This window comes from Perissodus microlepis, chromosome 5 (assembly GCF_051167445.1).
Source record: "Perissodus microlepis isolate ML-2025 ecotype Zambia chromosome 5, ASM5116744v1, whole genome shotgun sequence".
Lineage (NCBI taxonomy): Eukaryota > Metazoa > Chordata > Actinopteri > Cichliformes > Cichlidae > Perissodus > Perissodus microlepis.
The window spans coordinates 6,282,250-6,305,136 of record NC_140465.1 but is presented as its reverse complement, the minus strand read 5'-3'; the positions used below and the strand labels follow the sequence as shown (position 1 = coordinate 6,305,136).

The window sequence follows — 22,887 nt, the reverse complement described above, 5'->3', positions numbered from 1 at the left end:
CCAGGAAGCTTCTTCAGTTCTAGAACAATTCGATTTTATTTATAAAGCACCAAATCACAACAACAGTCACCTCAAGGGGATTTATATTGTAAGGTAGAGCCTACAATAATACATACAGAGAAAAACCCAACAATCATATGACCCCCTATGAGCAAGCACTTTGGCGACAGTGGGAAGGAAAAACTCCCTTTTAACAGGAAGAAACCTCCGACAGAACCAGGCTCAGGTTGGGAACCGGTTGTTTTTCAAGTTCTCGAGACAACCATGACTCGGATGACTGAGAACCCACACAGAACATCCAGGTGCTGTAGCTTCCACCTCTAATATTCAAACTTTGGCCTCAATGCCTTCAAGTATATCACTGCTGGACGCCCACGTAATTGCAGGCCAGCAGATAAGCAAGGTTCCCAGTGTCAATACCAAAGTGGTGTTCAGCTACACACTCTCCTAGTCGTTCTGTAGTTTGACCTTTGCATAAACAGCCACAGGGGAATCAAATCTGGAGACTGCGTGGGCCGTTACAGTTCACCGAACAAAACCGAGAGCACCGTCCGATAAAGAACAGACTCACAACACCTTTTGAAAAAGCACATAATCTAGTCAGGAGGTATTTAAAGCTCTGGAGCTCTGAATCACACGCAGGCATGTTTTCCTATCATTTTTTTTAAACACCTGTAAATTATTTAAAGTTTACGCCACACCTCACATGACGAGGAGATATTCTTTTCATTTCTAATCCAAGAGTGTGTATTTTAAAACTTTATAGTGTCCCACGGTGGTGTGATGTTTGCATGGCCGTAACACAAAGTAGTAATTTTTAAGCACTTTTAAGCACCAGGCTTAAGAAAAAGAACAGACCGCCTAACATTAACAGCCTCATAAGCCAGATGGTGTGGTATTATGCCACTGTGTGCACGGCCTGTTGTTACATGATTGGATAAAGCAAGTGCCTAACAAATGGAACTGCTGTTGTGGCCTGCTTGCCATCATAAATCACTGTAAATAGAATTATTAATTGAGTTTACATGTGTTTGATGTAATCTGTTGCTCTGCTTCCCGTGGAGGATACTCAGTGGCACCATGATGAGCGTCGTCTCTCCCGCCACGCTACCTTCTATCATGGTCCCCGCGCCAGCTTTATCTGGTTTTATACAGAAATATTTGAATATCTGCCACTTAACCGCTTTAAAGTTTAAAGTTCTAATTGGCTTAAAGTGACAAGAGCTGTCACAGGCCGTATAATTTGTCACAAAAGAACAACGGCAGCTTTGGGCGGGCAATTATCCTTAACTACTACTATGTTTAATGACCACACAACATGGCGCATTTAGGAATACACAATGTCTTCCTCTGACTGGGTAAATTCTTCATTTTCAACAAGAGACATGATTACTCACTCAGATACATCAAAACATTTTCCAGGCTCAATTAGCTATCCAGGCTAATGTTTTCGAAAGGCCCGGATAAAGCGGCGAATTGACGGCTGGCAGGGAAAATCTTTTGCAGCGTTTGGTTTTTCAAGCTGTCACCGATTAAGCCGTTTGACTGCAAATACAATGCCGAGCCTCTCCGAGCAATTACGACTGTGAAAAGGCTGCTTTCATATTTGATGGGATGCCTTTTCAACCTCACAGGAAGCCGCTATCAGAGGGCGATATTGAGGTTTTTGCCGCGTCGCCTCACCCTGCCCATCCGTTCAGCTCCTGTTCCACTCAAAGGTGGGACTTAGCCGGGACATATTTATGTTGATTTTAGTTTGTTCCGCTTCAGCTGCAAATGAATCTCTGCTGTAGTCCTGTGAGACCGCAGCCGCCCCTCCTCAGGCTCTTCTCTATTGTGTGTCGTAACAAGGCTCTTGAGAGTGTGCACTTACTTATGAGTGAACTGGAGGAGTGCCATGAAAGACCATTGTGCTACACATTTGGTCTATTAAAAGAATAAAAGTCTGCAGACGCTCTTTGTGAGTGCAGCAATGCCCCAGCCAACAACTATTCTGCTGTGTGTGTGTGTGTGTGTGTGTGTGTGTGTGTGTGTGTGTGTGTGTGTGTGTGTGTGTGTGTGTGTGTGTGTGTGTGTGTGTGTGTAGGCGGCTAAGGAGCACAACCCGACACTGTTTCTCATGTAAACAGCTCCTACTTGTTTCATATGGAAGCTCTGTACCTACAGGTGTCTTTGTCCAGAGGACCACATAAGTTGGATTTCCCCGCCACTGAAGGCAAACGAGTGTATTCTATAAGCCACATTATGCTACAAAAGACATAATACAGCAAGAAAATTCCACAACGCCACTATCAGTGCTTTCTTAGAAAGGTTATTATGCCTCAAAGGCTCCAAATTGGCATAACAAGGAAAGTTAAGACAGTACCCCCAAACAGCTTTGTGCAACTTCTGTCTCTTGTACAAAAGGGGCTTTAGCAAAGCCCCTTTTTTCACATCAAAGCTGCTTTCTTTTTTCAGCGGAAAACAATGCTCTGCTTTTCCAGCTGAATGGGAAATTGTTTGGAGAAACTTTTTTTTTAAATCAAAGCAAAAGAAATTTTAAAACTCCTTCTCAAAGAAATAATCAGCTACAAAACCCCTCAAAGCCCAAATCAGATCTGGGTAGTCCATTATCCAATGCCATATTAAATCTTCTTTTCATGCTTGTTTATCTGTGCTGTACCTTTTTACAGCTGAGATAGTTATACAACATCAATAACAAATGGCAATGTATGAGCTCGTTCCTCTGTCTGTTTTAGGTTTTGTTGCCTTGGTTGAAGTGAGTTATGGCTTGAAGCCATTTTTCTGAAATGACTGATTTTTCTCCCACCTGTGTTTCTTTAATAAGGTGCATCTGTGTGGAGAGATTGGAGAGTCTGTTGCCATTTTAAGTGAATTATACCCTTCGTTGGTCCCGCCCAGTCACCCACTCCTAACACCAATGATAATCAAGTGGAAGGGTCTAGAATGTACGAGTGTGAAGGCGAGCTTGCAGGCATCGTTTTAATTGTTGTACCATAATGATTAAGCAGGATTTTTATGCGGTCTGACTGGGGTTTGGCAAGATGGATGGCCTGAAATGCTATCTATTCTCGGGGAGTCAAGTCCTTGGCACCATAGTGGTTCACTGCTGCTTAGATTAACACTAAGCTGGAGGGCACGATTTCTGGGTCCTCTCCACCTTTCATTTCTCTCTTGTTGAAAAACAATCAAATATACAAGTCACGTTCTGCTTCTTCTTCTTGTGCTCTGGCGTACTTCCATTGCCCCAGTCTACACTGAACAGTGTTTAATTTGTTAAATTTACATGTTCATTTTTCTCTCTCTCTTTTTTAGATGGAGACTGAACGGCACGGAAATAAATCCCAAAACTGGATCTCACTACAGCCTTTCTGGGGGCAACCTCAGAATCAGCCATCTGAACAAAGACCAAGATGCTGGAACGTATCAGTGCCTCGCCTCCAACTCTTTCGGGACCATCGTTAGCCGAGAGGCCAGTCTAACCTTCGCATGTGAGTTTATTTTTTTTCTATTTTCTTTAGGCGAGCATTTGAGCCTTCTTGGCTTCCATTGGAGAAAAAAAAAGTAAAAATAGAGGGAGAAAGAGAAAAACATGTCAGTCACAAACAAGGATAACATAGTGGGCTGCTCTTCATGACATGTTTAACATGGAGAAAGTTATCTCTGAGGTGCTATTTGTGTGTTGACTGGCGTTTACTCTATAAATGGCTGCACAGTAGGCAAACAGAAAGCGCTAAACTCACTGTAGTGGAGGAAAAAGATCAAGATTTTCCTCTGAGGTGTCTTGGAGTACAGGCACTGTGATGAAGTGGAAGGTTCGGGTCTTGGTTGTACGTTCTGCAGACTCAACTAAACTTCTTAGCCAAGTTTGAGCATTAACATTGGTTGTATGCTAATGGGTTATTAGCTAAGTGACCAATCAATCTCTTTTAACCCTCTATAGCCCAACAGCATTAGCATAAATGTGCTTATTTATTTGTAATATTGTCAGAGTTAGTAATGCGGATCAGACATTAGACAACAGACCATCTCATACAAACCTAGATAACAGTAGATAGTTGTTAGCTAAAATTATGGCAGCTAATGCTACACTTGAGTGTCCTAGAAGTCACATTTACCCTCTGGTAAACAGTTCGTTAAACTTCATATGAGATTATTTACAAATTTCCTTAATCTGAAAAGGTTAGGTTTCTTCCACATCAAAGTAAAGTAAATTTCCAGTAAACTTCTAGCTAACATGAGCTAAGGAAAACAGTGGCCAAAACAGCTTAGCGACAGAAAAGTTCAGGATATCCTCACTCACTCACCTCAGTATCACTGTCATTGGTTAGATGTGAACTTCATCGAGTGATACTCAACTGAATCACAGGCCTGTCACAAAGTTTTATAGCCTCTTCGGAAACGCAGAGCAGCTGAAAGTAGCCATTAAGGAGCACCAAGGGTTAGCTGATGAAACTTTACTTTCCGTTACTTCAGAGAACAAAAACAGCACACCCACTCATGAAGAAATGCAAAGTCAGCACCATCACTTTTGCAGATTAATGTTTTTTTAATGGCCCTATCATACTGATTTTCGACCAGGAGGACGACAGATTGTTTGATGGATCTTGATGAGTCTAACTGACAAGCCTCTGGACCTCATATTTCTAGCAGGACTGAGTCAATAAGTGCCTACTTTATGTGCCAGTTATTTGACAGGAGTAAATCATGACATTAAAGGCAAAAGAGTGATCACTAGCTCAGATTAGATTTTGAGGTTTGGTGTTTGGGGACAAGGCCACCAATGTGCCTCAGGCCATTTGTTTAGTTCCTTGGACCAGCAGGAAGTCAATCCGTGATCTGATTCTGCTGGCGAATTTCCACTATGATAGGATGACAGTTCCATCAATTGTCGGACTCTGACCTTACCAACCTGCAGTTGTTGTCACAGAGTCGGCGTGTGCGTGTATGACCGAATGTCATCTATCTTCTTTATTACTCTTGGTATAGCTTAATTAACTCCACTGCATGATTGAATGGTAAAGGTTCAAGCGAATAATTTAAAGGGCAACTGGTATTACTTTAGAGTGTCATGCAATTCTTTATAGAAATTCAAGGGAAGTAAAGGATATGAGTGAGGTCCTCCTGCAGGGAGGTAGTCGGAGATATCCTGCTCAAGCAACACTGACTCCTAGTCAGATGCACACAGTGCAGGTATAAGTTGTGTTTCAGCACCTAACAGCAATATTTTTTCCTCCAGTAAAGGTCATGACCTTTTGATGGTAATTAGTTTTACGCATAATTTGACTGTGATTTTGACACAAGACAGGGTCTGAACTGACTCGCTCCTCTAATAAGCCCAGTGCTAATTGCACCTGTCAGAGCCAAAATGAGCGTAATCATTTGGAGCCATATAAATGCACATCTGCTACAATCAAAAAGGTCAAAAGTCAAGAGGTTTAAAGTCTGCCCCATCTTCAGTGTAATCGTGCACTGTAATGAAAACATGTCCTTACTATAATTGATTTCCTGTGGAAAAAGATGGAGCATAACTAGAGTGTATACCGTAGAAAGAGGATGAACCTGTCAAGGAAACTTCAGCGCTGGGGACATGAAGGTAAAGGGAAGGAGTCCTATTGTTACTTACAGAAACAATAATAAAAACAATGTACTATAACACAAGTTTGTCCAATTTTTAAACCACATCTAAAAGCAATAAAATCCAGGAACACTAGGCAGGCACACAAAGACTGAAAGAAACTATGCATGTATCAAGGGACAGGTGAAGTCAATCGTGACAATAACAAGGTTGAACAAAGAAAGGACATAAAAAAGAAAGAGAAAGCCACAAGAGGAACTAACCTTCAAAATAAAGCAGGAATCAAATGAAATGAAAGACTACACTGAAAGAAAGAACTAGATTTGACACAGAACAGTGAGAGACAGACCGGGGCAACGCAAGGCACAAAGAAAATGAAACAACTTTCAAAAACAGCATGAGAAAAAAGTTAGGATTGGAACAGAAACTACGGATAATTGCGAACAGCTAGTCATCCTGTTCATAACTGGAGGAACTTTCATTACATGCATAACTGTAGAAGTAACTCAACAAAATATGTCATCTGAGGACTGGATGATATGCTGCATTTTTCATGTTAACAAACCTCACAAAAAGACCAAACAACTGATCCCACAAAAGGTCTTAAATGCTAGAGACCTTTTGTTTTTGCCACAGAGCATTCATTGTTTTGCACAGACTATTAAAAATACATCACTGAGTCACACAATTGCACATGGTGACACTTCTGTCATTACCACACACATACACGCTGTACAGTCAATACCACAGACACAGTAAATACTCATTAGCGCACAGAATGCACATCAATTCAAACCTGGAAATATTCCACAACAACCACCTGGTACGTTTGTTTGAGTGAAGTTTAAATCTGCACTGACCAGCCTGTTAGAGAAATCACAGACGTACCAAAATATCACGCATGTGGAATTTGTGCATTTTCTGTAGAAATCAGTGGGGTTAAAGGTAAGAGCCACAGAGATGGCGGACAAACACTTTGCTGGTGTTTTGTGTTTTCATGGGAGTTACAGAGAAGTGAAATCTAAAATAGTAGCAAATGTTTACTTAAAGTACATGATAATGTGAAATAAAAATGTATTTCATTGTAACCTAATTTTAGTGAACTACTGCAGAAATGGGAAATCTAAATAAAAAAATAATTCAGGTAATGTGTGAGTGTCTGTAGCACGTAGTTTTTTCTGTGACCGAACCCAACCACATGACTGGCACAACTTTTACTTTGAAGGGAAACCATTCTCCAGTCTCCATTTGCAGGTTGCATTGCACCAGCAACCCTGAGGTACCGCTGTCAACCAGTTGGGGAATACACTTGTCACCCTAGCAACAGGTGACTGTGTTACTCCCAGTGTGGGAGACAAATCTCAGGCAATGTGCGCTTGACGTCATGTGAGAAACATCAATAGTTTACTCATGTGGCTCCATGCTGTAGTGGCTAACACATTTGACTTATGCACAGAAGGCCTCCTGTTTGGGATCAGAAGGAGGCGCAAACTCATTCTTAGCGGTAGTGGACCCCTAATGTGGGTCCCCAAGCCCAGGTGAATGGGAGGGTTGTATGGGGAAAGACCATTCAGCATAGTTTGTCATATTCTAAATACTACACAAACGTTTTAGCAAAAGCAAAATCTGCTTCTCAAAAAACAAATTAAGAGAACATTTAATTTATTTTTGGTGTGGGTTTGAATCCAGGCTTCAAAGGGAGTTTGGTTTCCACTGATCGCTGTCCCATCATTTTGATCTAAAAAAGTGAAAATGACAGTGCACGCCAGGAAGATTTTCAACTTGAATATTTCACCCATCAAGATCTGATGTGTGATGTAAGTATTCCCTTAATGTTTCTGAGTAGTGCTTCTACCCCAAGGTCTACTTGAAGCGTGTGCTTTTTTTTTTCTTCTTCTTCTTTTTTGTGGAGCATTTATACATCACGGCCTCTCTCAGAGGATAGATGTTCAGCACTGTGCTTAAAACGCATTTTACATTTCAGCGTTCATGACCAACAGCAGGAAGTGAAACACAGGATGGAACAGGGTGTTAGGGTTTAGTTCGGTGCTACCGGTAACCATAGCGCTTTCACCGGCAGCAATGTCTTTTGCCTGCCCAGTGCTTTTCAACCACACATCACAAAAGAAGCTCATTTTTATGTGCTTTTCTGTTTTGCGATTATGAAAGAAGTATTTTGCTCCCTCCATTTGGACGATTGTGTTTACCTCAGCATCTTGTTTTATCAGTCGATGGTAGTTCTCCTTCTGCTGTCTTGTCTTGTAAATGTCGGTCAACCAAACAAATGTAAACCAAAGTCACACTCACAGTTGCAAACACGTCAAACACTTTTTGTGTTATTGATCAATTACTAATCAACTGCTGCATATCTTTGTGGACTACAGTGATTTTTTTTATTACATGCAAACAGTCATGGAATGGAAACTTTTCCATTTCCATTTTACTTTTCAGACTAGACCAGTTAATTAGGACATTTGTTGAAGACTGACAAAAGCACGGGTCTGCCGGTACAGATATTTGGTGATGGGAGCCTCAATAAGCTGCTAGTTTCTCACAACATCAAATAAATCAGTGCCATAGTTAATTGTTTTGAAGGTCAAAAGATATTTAATTTTGAGCCGGGTCTTAGAATTGATAATGAAATCCTGATAGTGAGTCGTTGTGAGCACAGGAAAGCGTTGTTGTTCGGTGAACATGCTCTGCCTTCTAATTCAGCCATTTATCTCCGGGTGTGAGGGATTTTTGCCTTTTCTTTAATTAAATAGGTATTAGTGGTGTCTTAATCTTGTTCCAGGTGAGTAATCTTTCTAAAAATCCATTATTGGTCTTGTTGAATTTAGATTGCATTGACACTTAAGACCTGTTTATAGGTCTAAACTTAAATCATACATTTCCATTTAAATTGTAATTCAAAAGACGGGATTTGTATCTGCTAAAGTGTTATCTCCTTCTGGAGGTTGAGCATAGCATATATTGTGTAGAACAAGAGTAAACTGTACAGTGAGACTTGCTCAGTTGAATGGTATTAATCAGTTAACATTTGTTAGTCTGCACGCTCCGTGACGCCTTCAAGGTTGTTCTTTGGAATTGGCGGAGCTCCAGATACTTCAGGATTCGTGTCCGTGTCACAAACTTTTGATGGATGACGGTAACCCTCGCAAGGGTTGTGGCTGTCTACCTCCCGAGGCAAGGATAACTGATGGCTAGTGGGCGCTCCCACTCAATACTTGCTGCCCTTGATTAGTATGTCTATTGATTCTGTATTGCTGATTATGTAAAATATGTACACACATAATTCACACTGACGAACAGGCCGCATATTCAATAACAGAATGATAGTGTGGGCTTCTTATATGGGTGGCACTCCGAGGGCTGTGCGTTGAATGCAGTGACGAGCTCATTCACTGCTGAAGTTTCCGCGACCAGAGATGTCAAGAAGGTTGAGCTTTTAAGAAGAAAATAAAGTGTTGTATACTGAACTTTCCTTGAAACGCTATATATCCCATTTTGAGTAGGAGTGAATATTCACTTACTTATAAAGTATCTCATCAGAGTCAGAAAAGCTCATATTTTGCCAAGGACATAGGAGGGGTGGGAAATTCCTGATGTCACCGGAGTAGGCTTTAAATCCTTAAGGGGAAATATGAATACCTAATTTAAATGCAAATAAATCCTTTGGACTCCTCTCAGCTGAGTGATAATGTGGTGTGAGTATATTGACTTAGTTAATGAGGTGTAAATAGCTAATGGGTATGATCTAGCTTTTATTTTTTTTATCCGCAGTACACTATCAACATATCACACTTGGGAACCTGCTATAAAGTGAAATAACTAACTCAGCTTACCTTATGTTTACCTCTTTAGCTGTCCAGCCTTTGAAATGGGGAAAACTTTTTTGATGATACGTGCAGGGAATTGGCGGGGGGAGGGTGCTCAGCAAAGTCAGTGCCGCCCCTAACCCTTTTAGAGCACATTACATTTTTGCGTTTTTACATTCCTAAATAATTGTTAAAGTGAGAGTACACCGGTACATACATCACGGGTTTCAAAATGTACATATGATATAAAAAATGTACATGTTTAATATCATAATTGTGTACTATCCCATATCCTGTCATGGTCCTGGGTCTTTGACCCAGTGTTTTGAGTTTATTGTTATTATTTTCCAGTTTCTGCTGTTTTGTATTTGTTCTTAGGGTTTTGAGTTGGGTGTTTTCTATCATCCCTACCTGTGTCTTTCCTCTGTGTCCTGTTCGTGTCCCCGAGTTGGTATTGTGAAACAGTCTGTGAGTTTCCTGTTTTACTTTGTAGGTTTGTGTCTCGTTATGCCCATTAGTTCCAGCTGTGTCTCCTCCTGTCTGCCAATTCCTGATTACCTGGTGTGTGTATTTATACTGCGTGTCTGCCTGTGCTCCTCGTCGCGTCGTCTGTGTTTCTCTGTGAATCTTCTGTGTACTTAGCATTATTCCGTGTTTCACCGTGTCCTCCTTTTGTGTTAGTTTTCCCAGTTTAGGTTTATGTTCAGTTCTGCCCTCACCTCTGTTATTGTTCACCGTATATAAATCTCACTTGCACCTCCGCCACTGTCTGCTATTTTGATCCTCCTTCTCACCTCCACACGACTGCTGCCCCAGTTGTGACATATCCCAACAATGTAATGCTGTGTAAGAGGTCTTAATCGCAATAGGATGTATTAAACTAATGTTTAAATTGAGAAAATGTAAGAAAAAAAAATGTGTCCAAAAAGCTGGAACATTTGCCTCTGTGTAGCAGCTTTGCTTCTTTTTGCAACAGTCTGTAAATATTTGGGAGCTGCAGAGAACATTTGTTGGACTTTTTGGAGAGGAATGTTGTCCCATTGTTGTCTGATACAGTCCTCAATCTGCGCTGTTCTTTTTTTTTTTTTTTATTTAATGATGCTCCAAATGTTTTCAGTTGGAGAATCGTCTCTATTGCAGGCCATTTAAGCACCTTGGCTCTTTTACTATGGTGCTTGTATAATAGATGAATTATGCAGTTTAGCATTGTTTTTGCTGAAATATTCAAGGCCCTCCCTCAAAAATACGTCATGTAGACGGGAGCATCTGCTTCTCTCATAACCTTTCAGCATTGATGGTGCCTTTCCAGATATGCAACCTCCACCAGGGATGCAGGCTTTTGATCTGAGTGATGATACAAAGCCAGATGCACCCTCTCTCCTCTTTAGTCCAGAGGTTTCATGTTTTAAAAAGAATTTCAGTTCATTTCAGTTCAACAGACCCCAGAACAGTTTTCCACTTTGCCCACAGAAATTTTTAAAAACAACAGTATTGTCATTATGAAGTGTCTGAAAAATAACTGTCAGGTAATATAGTGACAGTCCCAGTACACATCCAAAAATGTGTATTAGTAATAAACAGCACTACTTCATTACCCTGTGGCTTGAGAAAAACTCCTTGAAAGAACATGATATGGATACATCGATGATACTCATGTACTTGAAGGCATTGTCATTGTGGTTTTGTTGGGGTCCAGCATCCATGACGGCCTCTGAAAGTGTGTTAGTTTGAGTTGAGCTGGTATTTCGTTGCCCTAATGGAGTCACTGCCTAATAAAAGCTAATATTAGCACTAACCAATCAGCAGTCAGTTTAAACTTAAATGCAATAAATGTACAACGAGATGCACAGCGTTGGTTTGTGTTTGGTATCAATTGTTAATGAACTGATGCAGCTAATGTCTAATGTAGGCTGTTTAAGTGCAAGGCTAGCAGGGAATGGAATAATGTGTGAACTTTACCATGTCAAATAAGCCGGGTGAATGTGGAAAAATGGCTTCCAGCTACTTTGCTTAAAAAGTAGGATTCAGTGTTTTTTGAACAGAGGACTGGGTAATCTTACTGTTTGCAACATGACTTTATTTTATCTGCATATGTTAGAATGTTGCAAATTTCATGGAAGTGCAGCATCAAAATATATGCACTTTAATCTCAGTTCTTAAAATACTACTGTCGGCCTCCGTGCAACTCTATACTTATCCGAAGGTCTACCCAGAGACTGTATATAAATGAAGGCAGATGTAACAGAGCCTTACAGCAGACTGGCTGTTTTTACTATCACTGCATTGGTGTTTTGGGGGATAGGGACTCTAACCACTCTATGATCTCAGAAACCAAGGCTAGCGTTGTGTCAGTCACATGGTAAAGGAAAATAAAACCCCAATTTATCCTCCTTCTTGGCTCGAATCTTCTGTAAAACTTGAAACAAGTGTCTGAGCTCATAGAGTCACCCAAAAAGTGGTGTTTTTAACAAAAAAGAGCTCAATGTCATGTTGCTATCGACTTTGGTACAACTGAACAACTTTTTGCAGTTGTAGAAGTCGCCCCCTGCTGGCATTAGCAAGAAGCAAGTTTAAGACATTGACTTGTCTTTTCATAATGTTCTTTTAACTGCAAACCACAGTGCTTTTAGACTCAAGGTGGACCAGCTGAGGACCAGAGTCGAGGCAGGAGAATTAAAGATGCTTTTAAAGATTTTTTTTTTTTTCATTCCACGCATTCATCTCGTCTTGTCTAGTGACAGACAGGCTGATAAAAATCACTGAATACACACCTCTGTGCTGGCTCCCACCTTTGCGCAAGCACAGACAGTACAAACATAGATGTGATGTCCTCATACACACACACAAACACATTATATCCACCTTCCACTTGAAGACAAAGAGCATCCTCAAGGGGGTAGCAGGTTGTGATGGATCTAATGTTCACGGTTGGACGGGCTTGTTGAAGTATGATAAGTTGTGCTGGCATTTGGAAAGCTCATATGTCTGGGATGTGATCATCAGCTTAATCTGGATCATTGTTTGTAATGCCAGCCCAGGTTTGCAATAATTGATGCTAATGGATCTAGATGGGACATCAGGTTTACTTATTCTGAGGCTATTAATCATTGTTAGCCACTTCCCGTTTTGAACATTACTCTGAAGCTTTTGTGCGGAAAACATTAGCTCAGTTCTATAATATTTTAATGAAATTTCGAAGGGACTTGCGCTCGCCACTGTTCCTTTCAGTGACAAATTTAATGGATATGTTATTTGAGATATCCCTTGCAGGCAAAGTCTGTGCTTTCATGCTTCCTTTTGAACATGTGCACAGCTGCGTGCGCTTTAAAAAAAACAAAAAACAGGCTTTTGGTCAAGCCCCCCCACCACAATGCACCCCAAGCCTCCCCCCCCCACACACACACCCCGCATCTGAAGGCATCGGCCGTACCATATTGTAAATTATGCTTTTTACGACTTTCCCAAAGTACCTTTCACAACAATGCTTCTTTTGGTCTTTTTTGGCTGCTGAGAGTGGATGACTGAAGGTGGAGGTTGGTTTTTGGGGAGGGTGGGGGGGGGGGATTTTGCCACTTTCAGCATGGGCGAGGCCATGCCTGTCGCTGTGAACAGGCACAATCAGTACCTTTAGTGAAGTAGACATCACCACTTCATAAATCCCAACAGCTTTCATCTCAGCCAAAAATAATGCCAAAGACTTTTTTGGGGGGAACAAATTCAGTACCTTAGATGTCTCTGGCTTTTGTTGACTTTGTTCTATAGGATCATATTTTGGGAAGGCTCGGATGCTTTTATCTTCTATCTATCTTTTTATCTAACCTTCTATCGTGTTTTTAGATGAAAGTAAATGGTGGGGTTAATCCAAAAAAACAGAAGAAAAAAGATTCAGCTTTCACCATTTTTGAGTAGCCGTGAAATTTTGTATTGTGCCCAATAATGCAAGCAGTGTTTAGGAGAAAACCGCGCGTCTATTTGCAGCTTTTTATTCTACCACCATGAATAAAAAAGACGACTGTAGAAGCAAAATAATTAATTTCACAGAAGAGGCAAAGGGGAGAAAAAAAGCAGTGCAGATATTGCAGCTTTCATCAGTGATCTCTGATGAGCCACACCAGTCTGAGATAAAGCCCATTGGGAAGAAGGAAGTCGATTAGCCTTGCTACAACATTAATCACCTTTGAGTGACAGTTAAGAGATAACTAGGCAGTCAGTGTTCCTTAAAAAAAACTGAAAAAAAGCAATAAAAATAAATCACCTAATTTAAGCTTTGAGTCCTGATTGAATTCTACACACATCATAAACCTCCAAGAAAGCGTCTTATATGGACATCTGCAGACATATTTGCCCTGCGTGCCTTTTTAAGCACTTTTGGTCACCAACCAGCCAAAACCGGGTGCCGGCTTTTCACAGTGTAGAAAAACTACTGGAATTTAGGAGGACAGTGATTTGCTGTGTAAAAATGATTGTAGACAGCGACTTTGTCATCCCATTTGTGGATGGCCGCACTGATGTTCAGTTATCCATTTGTGTGGCAGACATGTTTTTTACAGTAAAGAGCAGGACAAACAAGTGCATTAATCAAATAGGTGGATTTCTGTGCAAGTTCTTTAGGATTAAACTAATGTACAGCCACGAGCATAATAAAATATTTTATTATAAGATTTCTAAAATAATTGAGATGCTGGGCACAGAAACCCAACCTCCAACAATATGAATGGTTTCATACAGTGCAAAGTATAAAGGAATGGTGGTAGCAGATTATCTCTGAGAGTATATTATAATAACACTTTAAAATATAAAATTCTAATTCTAAATTTAAATTTAATTATTAAGAATGTGTATGTGTAAAATTCGTGATTTTATGATGTAAAATCACAAATTTTTATTTTTAACTAGTTTAATTTATTGAGATATGTTGCAAGCTTATGTTTTGTGTAGCATCTACCTTCTTAATATCTGTAGCCAGAACAAAATGAAGCATAATAATAATAATAATAACAATGTTGCACTCTGAAATGTTGTCAATTTGAGATTCAGTAAGACTGTATTGGAGTTAGTACCTCAAAATGATTACTTTCCTGCACTACTCTGTGGTAGTTTAAACCCTGCCTGCATTATAATAGTGCAGCTGAGTGTGGTGGTTCTAAAACTGTGGGGCTCGCTCTACTCGGGGGGTATAGAGCTATTTCACGGAGGAGCGCATGACCAGGATGAAAAGATGTGGAGTGGATTTGAGAAGTTGAATAAAACTGTTTCATGTGGGAACAATAAACTAACAGGAGTGCTTTGAGACTTGCAGCGCTGTCAAGCTTCAGGGTGCAAAATTACAAAAGACAGTGGAGAGTTTTCTGACAGGTAAGAAAGGGAAATAACAGACGATGCATATAACCACCACATCGATCAAAATAGAAGGCAAGGAGGTATGATGGATATCTCTATCTCAAGTTCAGTAAACAATAAGTCATTCTTTTATGTTTTAAACTTCATCATAATGTTATTTCATTAAAATAACATTTTCCAATGAGTGGTAAATGTCGCTTTTTTTTCCTGGCGCCAGGATGCGTAGCAGCCTGTTGTTGTTGTTTCTTTTTTTGTGACTTTTTGTCACAAGTTTGTTTTTCTTGCTCAGTGTGACTTATGTGTCTGTCTCATGGAGCGTTGCAGAGAGACGTTGCCAAACTCCCGGTGTTCCTCAGTCTGACTGTGCTAGATGGCCGGAATTTTCAGGAGGGTAGAGACGTTAATCTGAGCAAGAAGAAATGTGCACGGGATGCACTGGTCGTCATTAAAAAGTGGTGTAATCCCACACGTTACTGTGAAGGAACATTTGTGTGGCATGAATAAGAAAAAACAAAGCCCGGAGGATCAGCTGACACAGAGGATATGGCTAATTAATGGATCCCAACAACCCTGTGAACCACTTACTGCTCTTGCTAACTTTGCTGCTGCAAGGACAAAAGCAGAAAGTCTTCATACCACCTGCTGTCCTGTCAGATTGTTTGTTTTTTGGTTTAACCGAGCTCTTTCTTTAGTTTAAGCTTTTATGATATTATATTTATGTATTGAGCTGTTGTTTTGGGTGTTGTTGTAACAGGAACTAAGAACGTTTGAAAAAAAAATACTTCATATTGTTACTGTGATTATTAGAGGTGGAGAAAATTCTGGGTGGATTATAGAAGGAGAGGTATGACAGAGACAAATCATGCACTGCTACCCTTCACAAGTAGCCGGCGTCTCTTACTCCATCAGTGAGTTTATCTCCTAAAGTTCAGTGTCCTTCACAGTCACACATCTGTGCTCCCCTCTACACAATCACAAACAGTCCCTGATAAAACAAACTGCAGCACCATGACTCAGTTCCTGCTGCAGCCGGTGGGCAGCAAGCGCTACGAGTGAGTCCTGCGGGCTCAACACAGCTACTTGTGCCGGCACCCCGGCCACGGCAGAGGCAGCGTGAACGTCAGCCTCACTTTGTTATGCTTTCTCAGCAGCCGTCCAAGTCTACTGGACAGCATGTTTTTAAATGTGAAGTAATCCATAGTGTCCTCTACATGTGTACACCAGGAAGCCCAAGATGCTTTTTCTCAGCTCCTCGACCTCACTGAGCTCAGGTACAAGTGCCCCAGAGGCACAGACAGGAAAACAAAAACAAAGTCCTGCTCTGGTGTTTGTTTTTTGCTCTCCACCAACACCACAGTGCGACTTTGCTTTAGTAGTTGTAGCCAAGAACAATGAGAGGACACTATTTTAGATGTTGCATGTGTATTATTCAGGCAGAAACTGGTGCTGTTCTTTAAAATTGTAGCACTCTGCCAAATTATTCTGAATGACTTTACCCCATGTATTGATTCAGCTGTTTTCTTTTTCTGTCTCTCTAGTTTTAGGCAAGAATGCTGACTTTGGTTTTACATCCTTCAGGGAGACACATCTGACACTTAAAGGTCCAATCTGGCATTAATCTTTAGAAAAATATTAGGAATTGCTCTTTTAATAGGACTTAAGACTCTCAGATTGCTATTAGTTAAAGCGTACTCTTGGGTTAAGAAATTTATGTTTAAAGAAATAATTAAACGCAGCCTCTTAATTGACTTGTTCTGTGGCCAATATGACATATATTAACTGACCTTATAGTCCTCTTCATAAATCACTGAGCCCGATAATTTTACATTTAGATCACTTGGAGCTGAACTAATCAGTAATCTCATTTGAGTGGATTGTTTGCAGTTTTGAGACGAGCAGGTCTGCAAAGACAGCGCTCGTGTCCGCGCCACCACTCGAACTGACTTGACAATATACTGCATATTGCAAGGTTAATTAAGGTTAATTAATCCAATTTGGAGAATATGTATGGATAAATCTGAGACAGTATATCAAGCCTCTTAATGTATTAATTCGCTGTCTGTCTTTTATTCGGTTCGGTAGCTAAAATCACATTTATGAATGATCTCTGACCTCAAACTGAATATTAAAAAAAAAAAAAACAAGAAGTGGAATAAAGGAAGCCAGAAGAAGCTGTTTAATTTAATTATGCTGCCAATTAACCTCTAAATATACGAGTAGATCCATGTTTTCTTTGTACTTATTACAAGTATCTGTATTTAAATAGTTCCCTTAGGAATATATGTAGCACTCTTCAAACTGAGTTACCAGTGCAGACACTTAGTCTCTATGCAACGTGTGAATTACATTTACTGAGCTCTGTACATCATTGGTGGAGCCAATTTGAAATGAACTGGTTCTTCTATAGCGCTTTTCTACTCTGTCTGAGCGCTCATTCATGCAAGCACTTCTTTCTATCTAACAGTCATACTCCGATGGAGCAGCTTGGGGTTCGTATCCTGCCCAGACTGGAGGGACTGAACCACCAACCTTCGGATTAGCAGATGATTTGCTCTGCATAAATCATCAGCAAATGTCAGATGTGGTTCTGACCTGCTATTGTTTCCATCAGCTGTCAAAGGAAAATACTTCAGTTTAACAGTACTTGTGGTGTCAAAGCCCTACTAGGAATAGCTTTGTGTGGTTCGGTGGTGGTAGGTTTGATAAATGAAAGGTAACCTGATTACCACCAGAGCTATTAAAATCCCTCATGTGTGACCTGCCACGGCAACCCTCTCCGCTTAGCAGCGAGGCTTCAGATTGCTGTCTGGATCATATTAGTGTGGGTGTGTGTCTTTATTGATTTCAGTGCTTAGTTATAGTTTTTTTTTTTCATCATGTATTCAGCTCAAGCTTAACTTACATTCATTATTCGCAACATACAATTACCAGTGCAGGTTACAGGGAGCAATAATAGGCCTCATTCTTTTCATTTCCCCCTTATCTTAAGTGTGTCCCCTCAAGTATGCAAAAGAAATAAATCCAGCAAAAAGAAATTAAGCAAAACACACACACGCACACACACGAGTGAGTGCTTCCTTCCATCGACCTATCTTTGTGTGATTAACAGGGGTGTGTCAAAAGAAGTGACATAAGGTGGCCCTCACCCCCATTACCCACCATCACCCCCATCCACACACACACTCACAAAAGCAGCCAAATAACTGAATGCAGCTCCCTTCCTTTGAGCAAAGGCACAATCTCTTCTCTTCTTTAAAGCAAACATATATTTAAAACTATTCTGCCTTTCTGATACTTCCTGTCCTTGTTAGTTTTTTTAAAAAGTCCTAAGATTTTTGAGTGTTCATCGTGCTGCAAACTTTGTCCGCTGTACTCACAAGACAATGCTTTTACCCAGTTGAAGGGGAGGCGTTGGAAAGTAATGCTAATGCTCAGTCCCCGAAGGGTTTTTTTTCTAAAATTCATCACAGTTTTTCATCCAGATTCTACTTTTTAATTCTTATTTCTAATTAATCACTGAGGGAGTTTGTCAGGTTTTTAACAATAATAAATTAGAAATTTAATTCATTTGTCCTTTTAGTCATATCAAAGCATTTACACTTCCTATGACGACTTTGTATGATGTATAATAGTCAGGTACAACTGATCTCTCCTGCACTGATTTACGCTATCTGTGCTTTTTTAAATCACTCATTGCTGTCTTCCTCCACCAAAACCCCCGTACTTGTGGCACCATCTCCGTGAATTTGGATATCGGCAGCACAGGCGCACGTGGGGGGGGGGTGATTTGGCTTGAGGCAAAGCCAAAGGCTGTTTACTGCCAAACATGTTCAGTTTGTTGCTGCTGAAGGTTCAGGCAGTCTTTAAAGGTTTTTTCTAACTTACTCAAAATGTTCCGTACGTCATGTTTTTGTATATCATTTGCTTGGCACGGGGCTTCAGGTTTTTTGCACCAGCGTCTGACACGCTGTGAGTTTGAACTCTGGCCCTCAGAGTTTACAAGTACTGTATTTGACAGGATAAAGCATCAGTTTCTTCCCACAGTCTGAAGAAATATAGGCCATGAACTTTCTGGCGCTATGTGAGTATGTGCTGTGTTTATGTCTGCGAGTTCTGTAATAGACAGGCAACCTGTTGTGAGAGTTTTCCCCACCTGCTGCTTTAGGTTGCGCACAATGTGACCTTGAAAAGAAGTAAGAAAAACAGTAATTTGTTCATGACAGCACCTTCATGTGTATGCTAATAAAATGTAACAGCCTCCAGCTTGTGGAATATTTGACTTACTGCTGTTTTCTTGTTTTGTTTTTTTCTATTTTGCAGACTTGGAAAACTTCAAGACTCAGAGAAGAAGCTCTGTTTCAGTGCGTGAAGGTCAAGGAGTGGTTCTGCTCTGCGGCCCTCCTCCTCATTCTGGAGGTAAAAATAATAAGTTCTCTTGCTTTTTCTTTTTCTTTCAGTTGACTAGCAAGCATGTGTCTGTTTCACACTGAAAATTGGAAGTTATCTCACTGTGCAAAGTAACGATGACTGAAGCGCTTTCAAACGGAGCTCTTTCAGATGTACCTGTTTAACAGCGGCTTTCGCTAGGTAATCAACACCTTAAACCTGACGCTGTGGGGATGGAAAACTTTCCAAGCGATTCGTGCCTCGTGTAGGTGTGATCACTCTCGGCTGGGTCATGGGAAGTGGGACAGCCTCTCTGTTAGGAGCCTAAAGCTGAATGCGCTTTGATGAGAGGGTTATTTTTTGTCTTCATTTCCATGGCAGTTAAAATAAACTATTGTGCAGCTCTATTTATTCAGCGACGTTTGCTCTCAAGCTCAAGGCAACGATACTCTGAATTTCATAAGGTGTGAGAAGGTACCATACAAATGATTTTGCTTTCTCGCTGAAAGCCAGATGAGAAGACCGTGCCAGACCGTGCAGTAGGTAAGCTTAGGCTGCCTTCTGAATTCAGGTGGGTTCATTTAGATGTACTGATCTTGCTCAAGCAGCGACAAGATCATTCATATGGTTAGTTCAAACTGAGAGAAGAGTGTCATGAATTACATGCACTATTCAGACATTTGAAAAGCTGTCCTTTTTCATCACAGAGCAGGCTGTGACCAGAGGAACTGATTACAATCCGGGGGTCAAAAGTGAAGGAAATTGTGACCTCACAAATCACATTATTGGCCATTAGCCTAGATAACTCGGGAATGTGATACCTTATCCTTGAGGGAATTTCTTAGAATTTGGCTGATGCAAGCAATTCAACTACAAAATGTGGAAATATTTCACAAAAAAATAACTTTTTTTAAATATATGTCCAAAAGTTAAAGGTCAACTTCACTGTATTTTTATGAGGCCATTCAAAATTGAAACTACATCTGAGTTTGAGAAATTTCTCACTGCGGCTACAACAACAACAATAATAATAATAATAATAATAATAATAATAATAATAATAATAATAATAATAATAATAATAATAATAATAATAATAATATTTGTATTTGGACAATTTTATTAAAACACCAAAAGACAATTGCGGTAAACTCCTCAGTTAAAAATCAAGTTTTAAGCCAAGCTCTTCATTCCATTCGTTTAATTGCAGCAGATGTGTCCTTGTGCAGCTTCTTCAATTCGCTTATTGGAAGTGCTAAATGCAACAGCTGCTTGGATTACATTCTCCCAGCTGACAGCTACCTAACAAATATCACTGATTCATACACTGGTCTGCTTAGTAAAAATGCTGCTCGCATTGAATTGATTGTAATTGTTTGCAGCTTGTATCCTTTTGGGGTTTTAACCGGTGAAAGCTTGGCAAGCTGTGGAGTAATTTGGAATTTTAGATTTACTTTCAAATAGCCGAGCTGACATGCCCGTGTTTGATTGTTCTCTATACTGTGAATAGTTGCTTCGCTGATTCTCTTCATATCTGCCGATTTGTGCTGAAGTAATCCAATTAGGTTGTGTTTTTTAAGACCAACAGGCACATGAAAAGCCCCCTCAAGACACTTGTCTCCTCACTAATAAACAGAGCCAATACAAGGTGTCAGTTAGAAGTCCATTTTAGTAAATTACATCTCTCTGTTGTAATAGAAGCTACCACCGCTCTGTCATTCAGTTGGATAAACAGCCTTAATCATTTGTTGTTGCTGTGGTTCTTCTAACATTAAACATTTACGAGGACAAAACGTCTTCGGTTTATACCCTCTCATCTTGCCCCAGAGCCCTCGCACGTTTGAAACCTGCACGAGCGTGTTGGTTTGCATGACCTTTAATGAGAAATTCACTGCGATTATCTTCACCTGCCAGTCCGTACTGAGTGTTAGCTCACAAAATTATTTTCAAGGCATTTTTCAAATCCCTCACTCAGACAAAAATATCAGACAGCAGACACTAAATCAGGATTCAACAGGCTTCCCCACAAATCCTGGCCAGGCTATTGGCTCTAAACACACACACACAATTACATGTTCTGCCAAGCTGCCCATCAGAGGAACAGCATATTCAAACTGGCAACAATGAAAAGCAATCAATCAGCAGGCAAAGAGCTAAGTGTTTTGCCAGTAGTGCTTTTCTTTGTTGACCCGATACGCTGCTTTGTTGCATCTGAAATGGCACGCTGCACGGCGGGTGACAGGGCGCACCGCTGCTACTCTGGCGCTTCGGCGTCATGCTAGGGTCAGAGTGAACATGCACGATAGGGCATCTTTTGACATAAAGCCTTGCAATTAGGCAGCAAAATGTATCCTCTGAATGAATTCAAATTTAATTTGCCTGAAAGGAAGTGAGTGGCATAAAACATACTGAATTAAAATTAGTGAGCGCTCACCCTGAGAAATGACTGAATCTTTGCTTTGTTTAATGCTTGTGTGATTGTAATGCTTTGCTTGCTTGTTTGTAATTTGACAATTTTATTATTTATTTGTTTGTTTGTTTCTTGCCCTGTTTCCCTTTCTTTGCTTCACTTTAGTAGTTCCAGTTATTTTTACACCATTATAAAAAGGAGCGTACAAATACGCTTTAGCTCCTGGTGGTGTTCTTTTGTCTCTCCTCTTGTCATCAGAATCTAAAGCTAACAATTTATTCATCCTAAGATCTGTGAACTTTGTTTCTATCGCTTATTCGTTTCTCGCTATCTGTTAGTTTACTGAGTCACAAACCACATACACCAGCCTGATGATTTATTTCCACAGCAGAGCACATGATGTGTACTAATACACTTCTGAAAATAGGACCCAATAAATAACAGGCACTTTGTTTATTCCTTAAAACTGCAAGTCGCTTTACTTTTCCACAAAGCTTCTGGAACAGTGAAACTATGAATTTAAGACTGGTTTTAAGGCGTTTTTTGTTTTTTCACTAGTAACCAAGCCAGGGGACGGAGAAGACAAATCACAGGGGCCCTATACAGGGAGTGCAGAATTATTAGGCAAATGAGTATTTTGTCCACATCATCCTCTTCATGCATGTTGTCTTACTCCAAGCTGTATAGGCTCGAAAGCCTACTACCAATTAAGCATATTAGGTGATGTGCATCTCTGTAATGAGAAGGGGTGTGGTCTAATGACATCAACACCCTATATCAGGTGTGCATAATTATTAGGCAACTTCCTTTCCTCTGGCAAAATGGGTCAAAAGAAGGACTTGACAGGCTCAGAAAAGTCAAAAATAGTGAGATATCTTGCAGAGGGATGCAGCAGTCTCAAAATTGCAAAGCTTCTGAAGCGTGATCATCGAACAATCAAGCGTTTCATTCAAAACAGTCAACAGGGTCGCAAGAAGCGTGTGGAAAAACCAAGGCGCCAAATAACTGCCCATGAACTGAGAAAAGTGAAGCGAGCAGCTGCCAAGATGCCACTTGCCACCAGTTTGGCCATATTTCAGAGCTGCAACATCACTGGAGTGCCCAAAAGCACAAGGTGTGCAATACTCAGAGACATGGCCAAGGTAAGAAAGGCTGAAAGACGACCACCACTGAACAAGACACACAAGCTGAAACGTCAAGACTGGGCCAAGAAATATCTCAAGACTGGTTTTTCTAAGGTTTTATGGACCGATGAAATGAGAGTGAGTCTTGATGGGCCAGATGGATGGGCCCGTGGCTGGATTGGTAAAGGGCAGAGAGCTCCAGTCCGACTCAGACGCCAGCAAGGTGCAGGT

The 22,887-nt window shown here is 40.5% G+C and overlaps 1 protein-coding gene across 2 annotated transcripts in view; it reads left to right on the top strand.

The window, feature by feature from the left end:
• Positions 1-22,887, top strand: part of cntn4 (contactin 4) — a 184,381-nt gene that overhangs the window by 59,108 nt on the left and 102,386 nt on the right. For both annotated transcript variants that reach the window (XM_084927524.1, XM_084927523.1), the window contains exons 4-5: positions 3,316-3,491; positions 19,057-19,152. In XM_084927524.1, the coding sequence (XP_084783650.1) occupies positions 3,316-3,491; positions 19,057-19,152 (272 nt within the window). The remainder of the gene's footprint in view (positions 1-3,315; positions 3,492-19,056; positions 19,153-22,887) is intronic.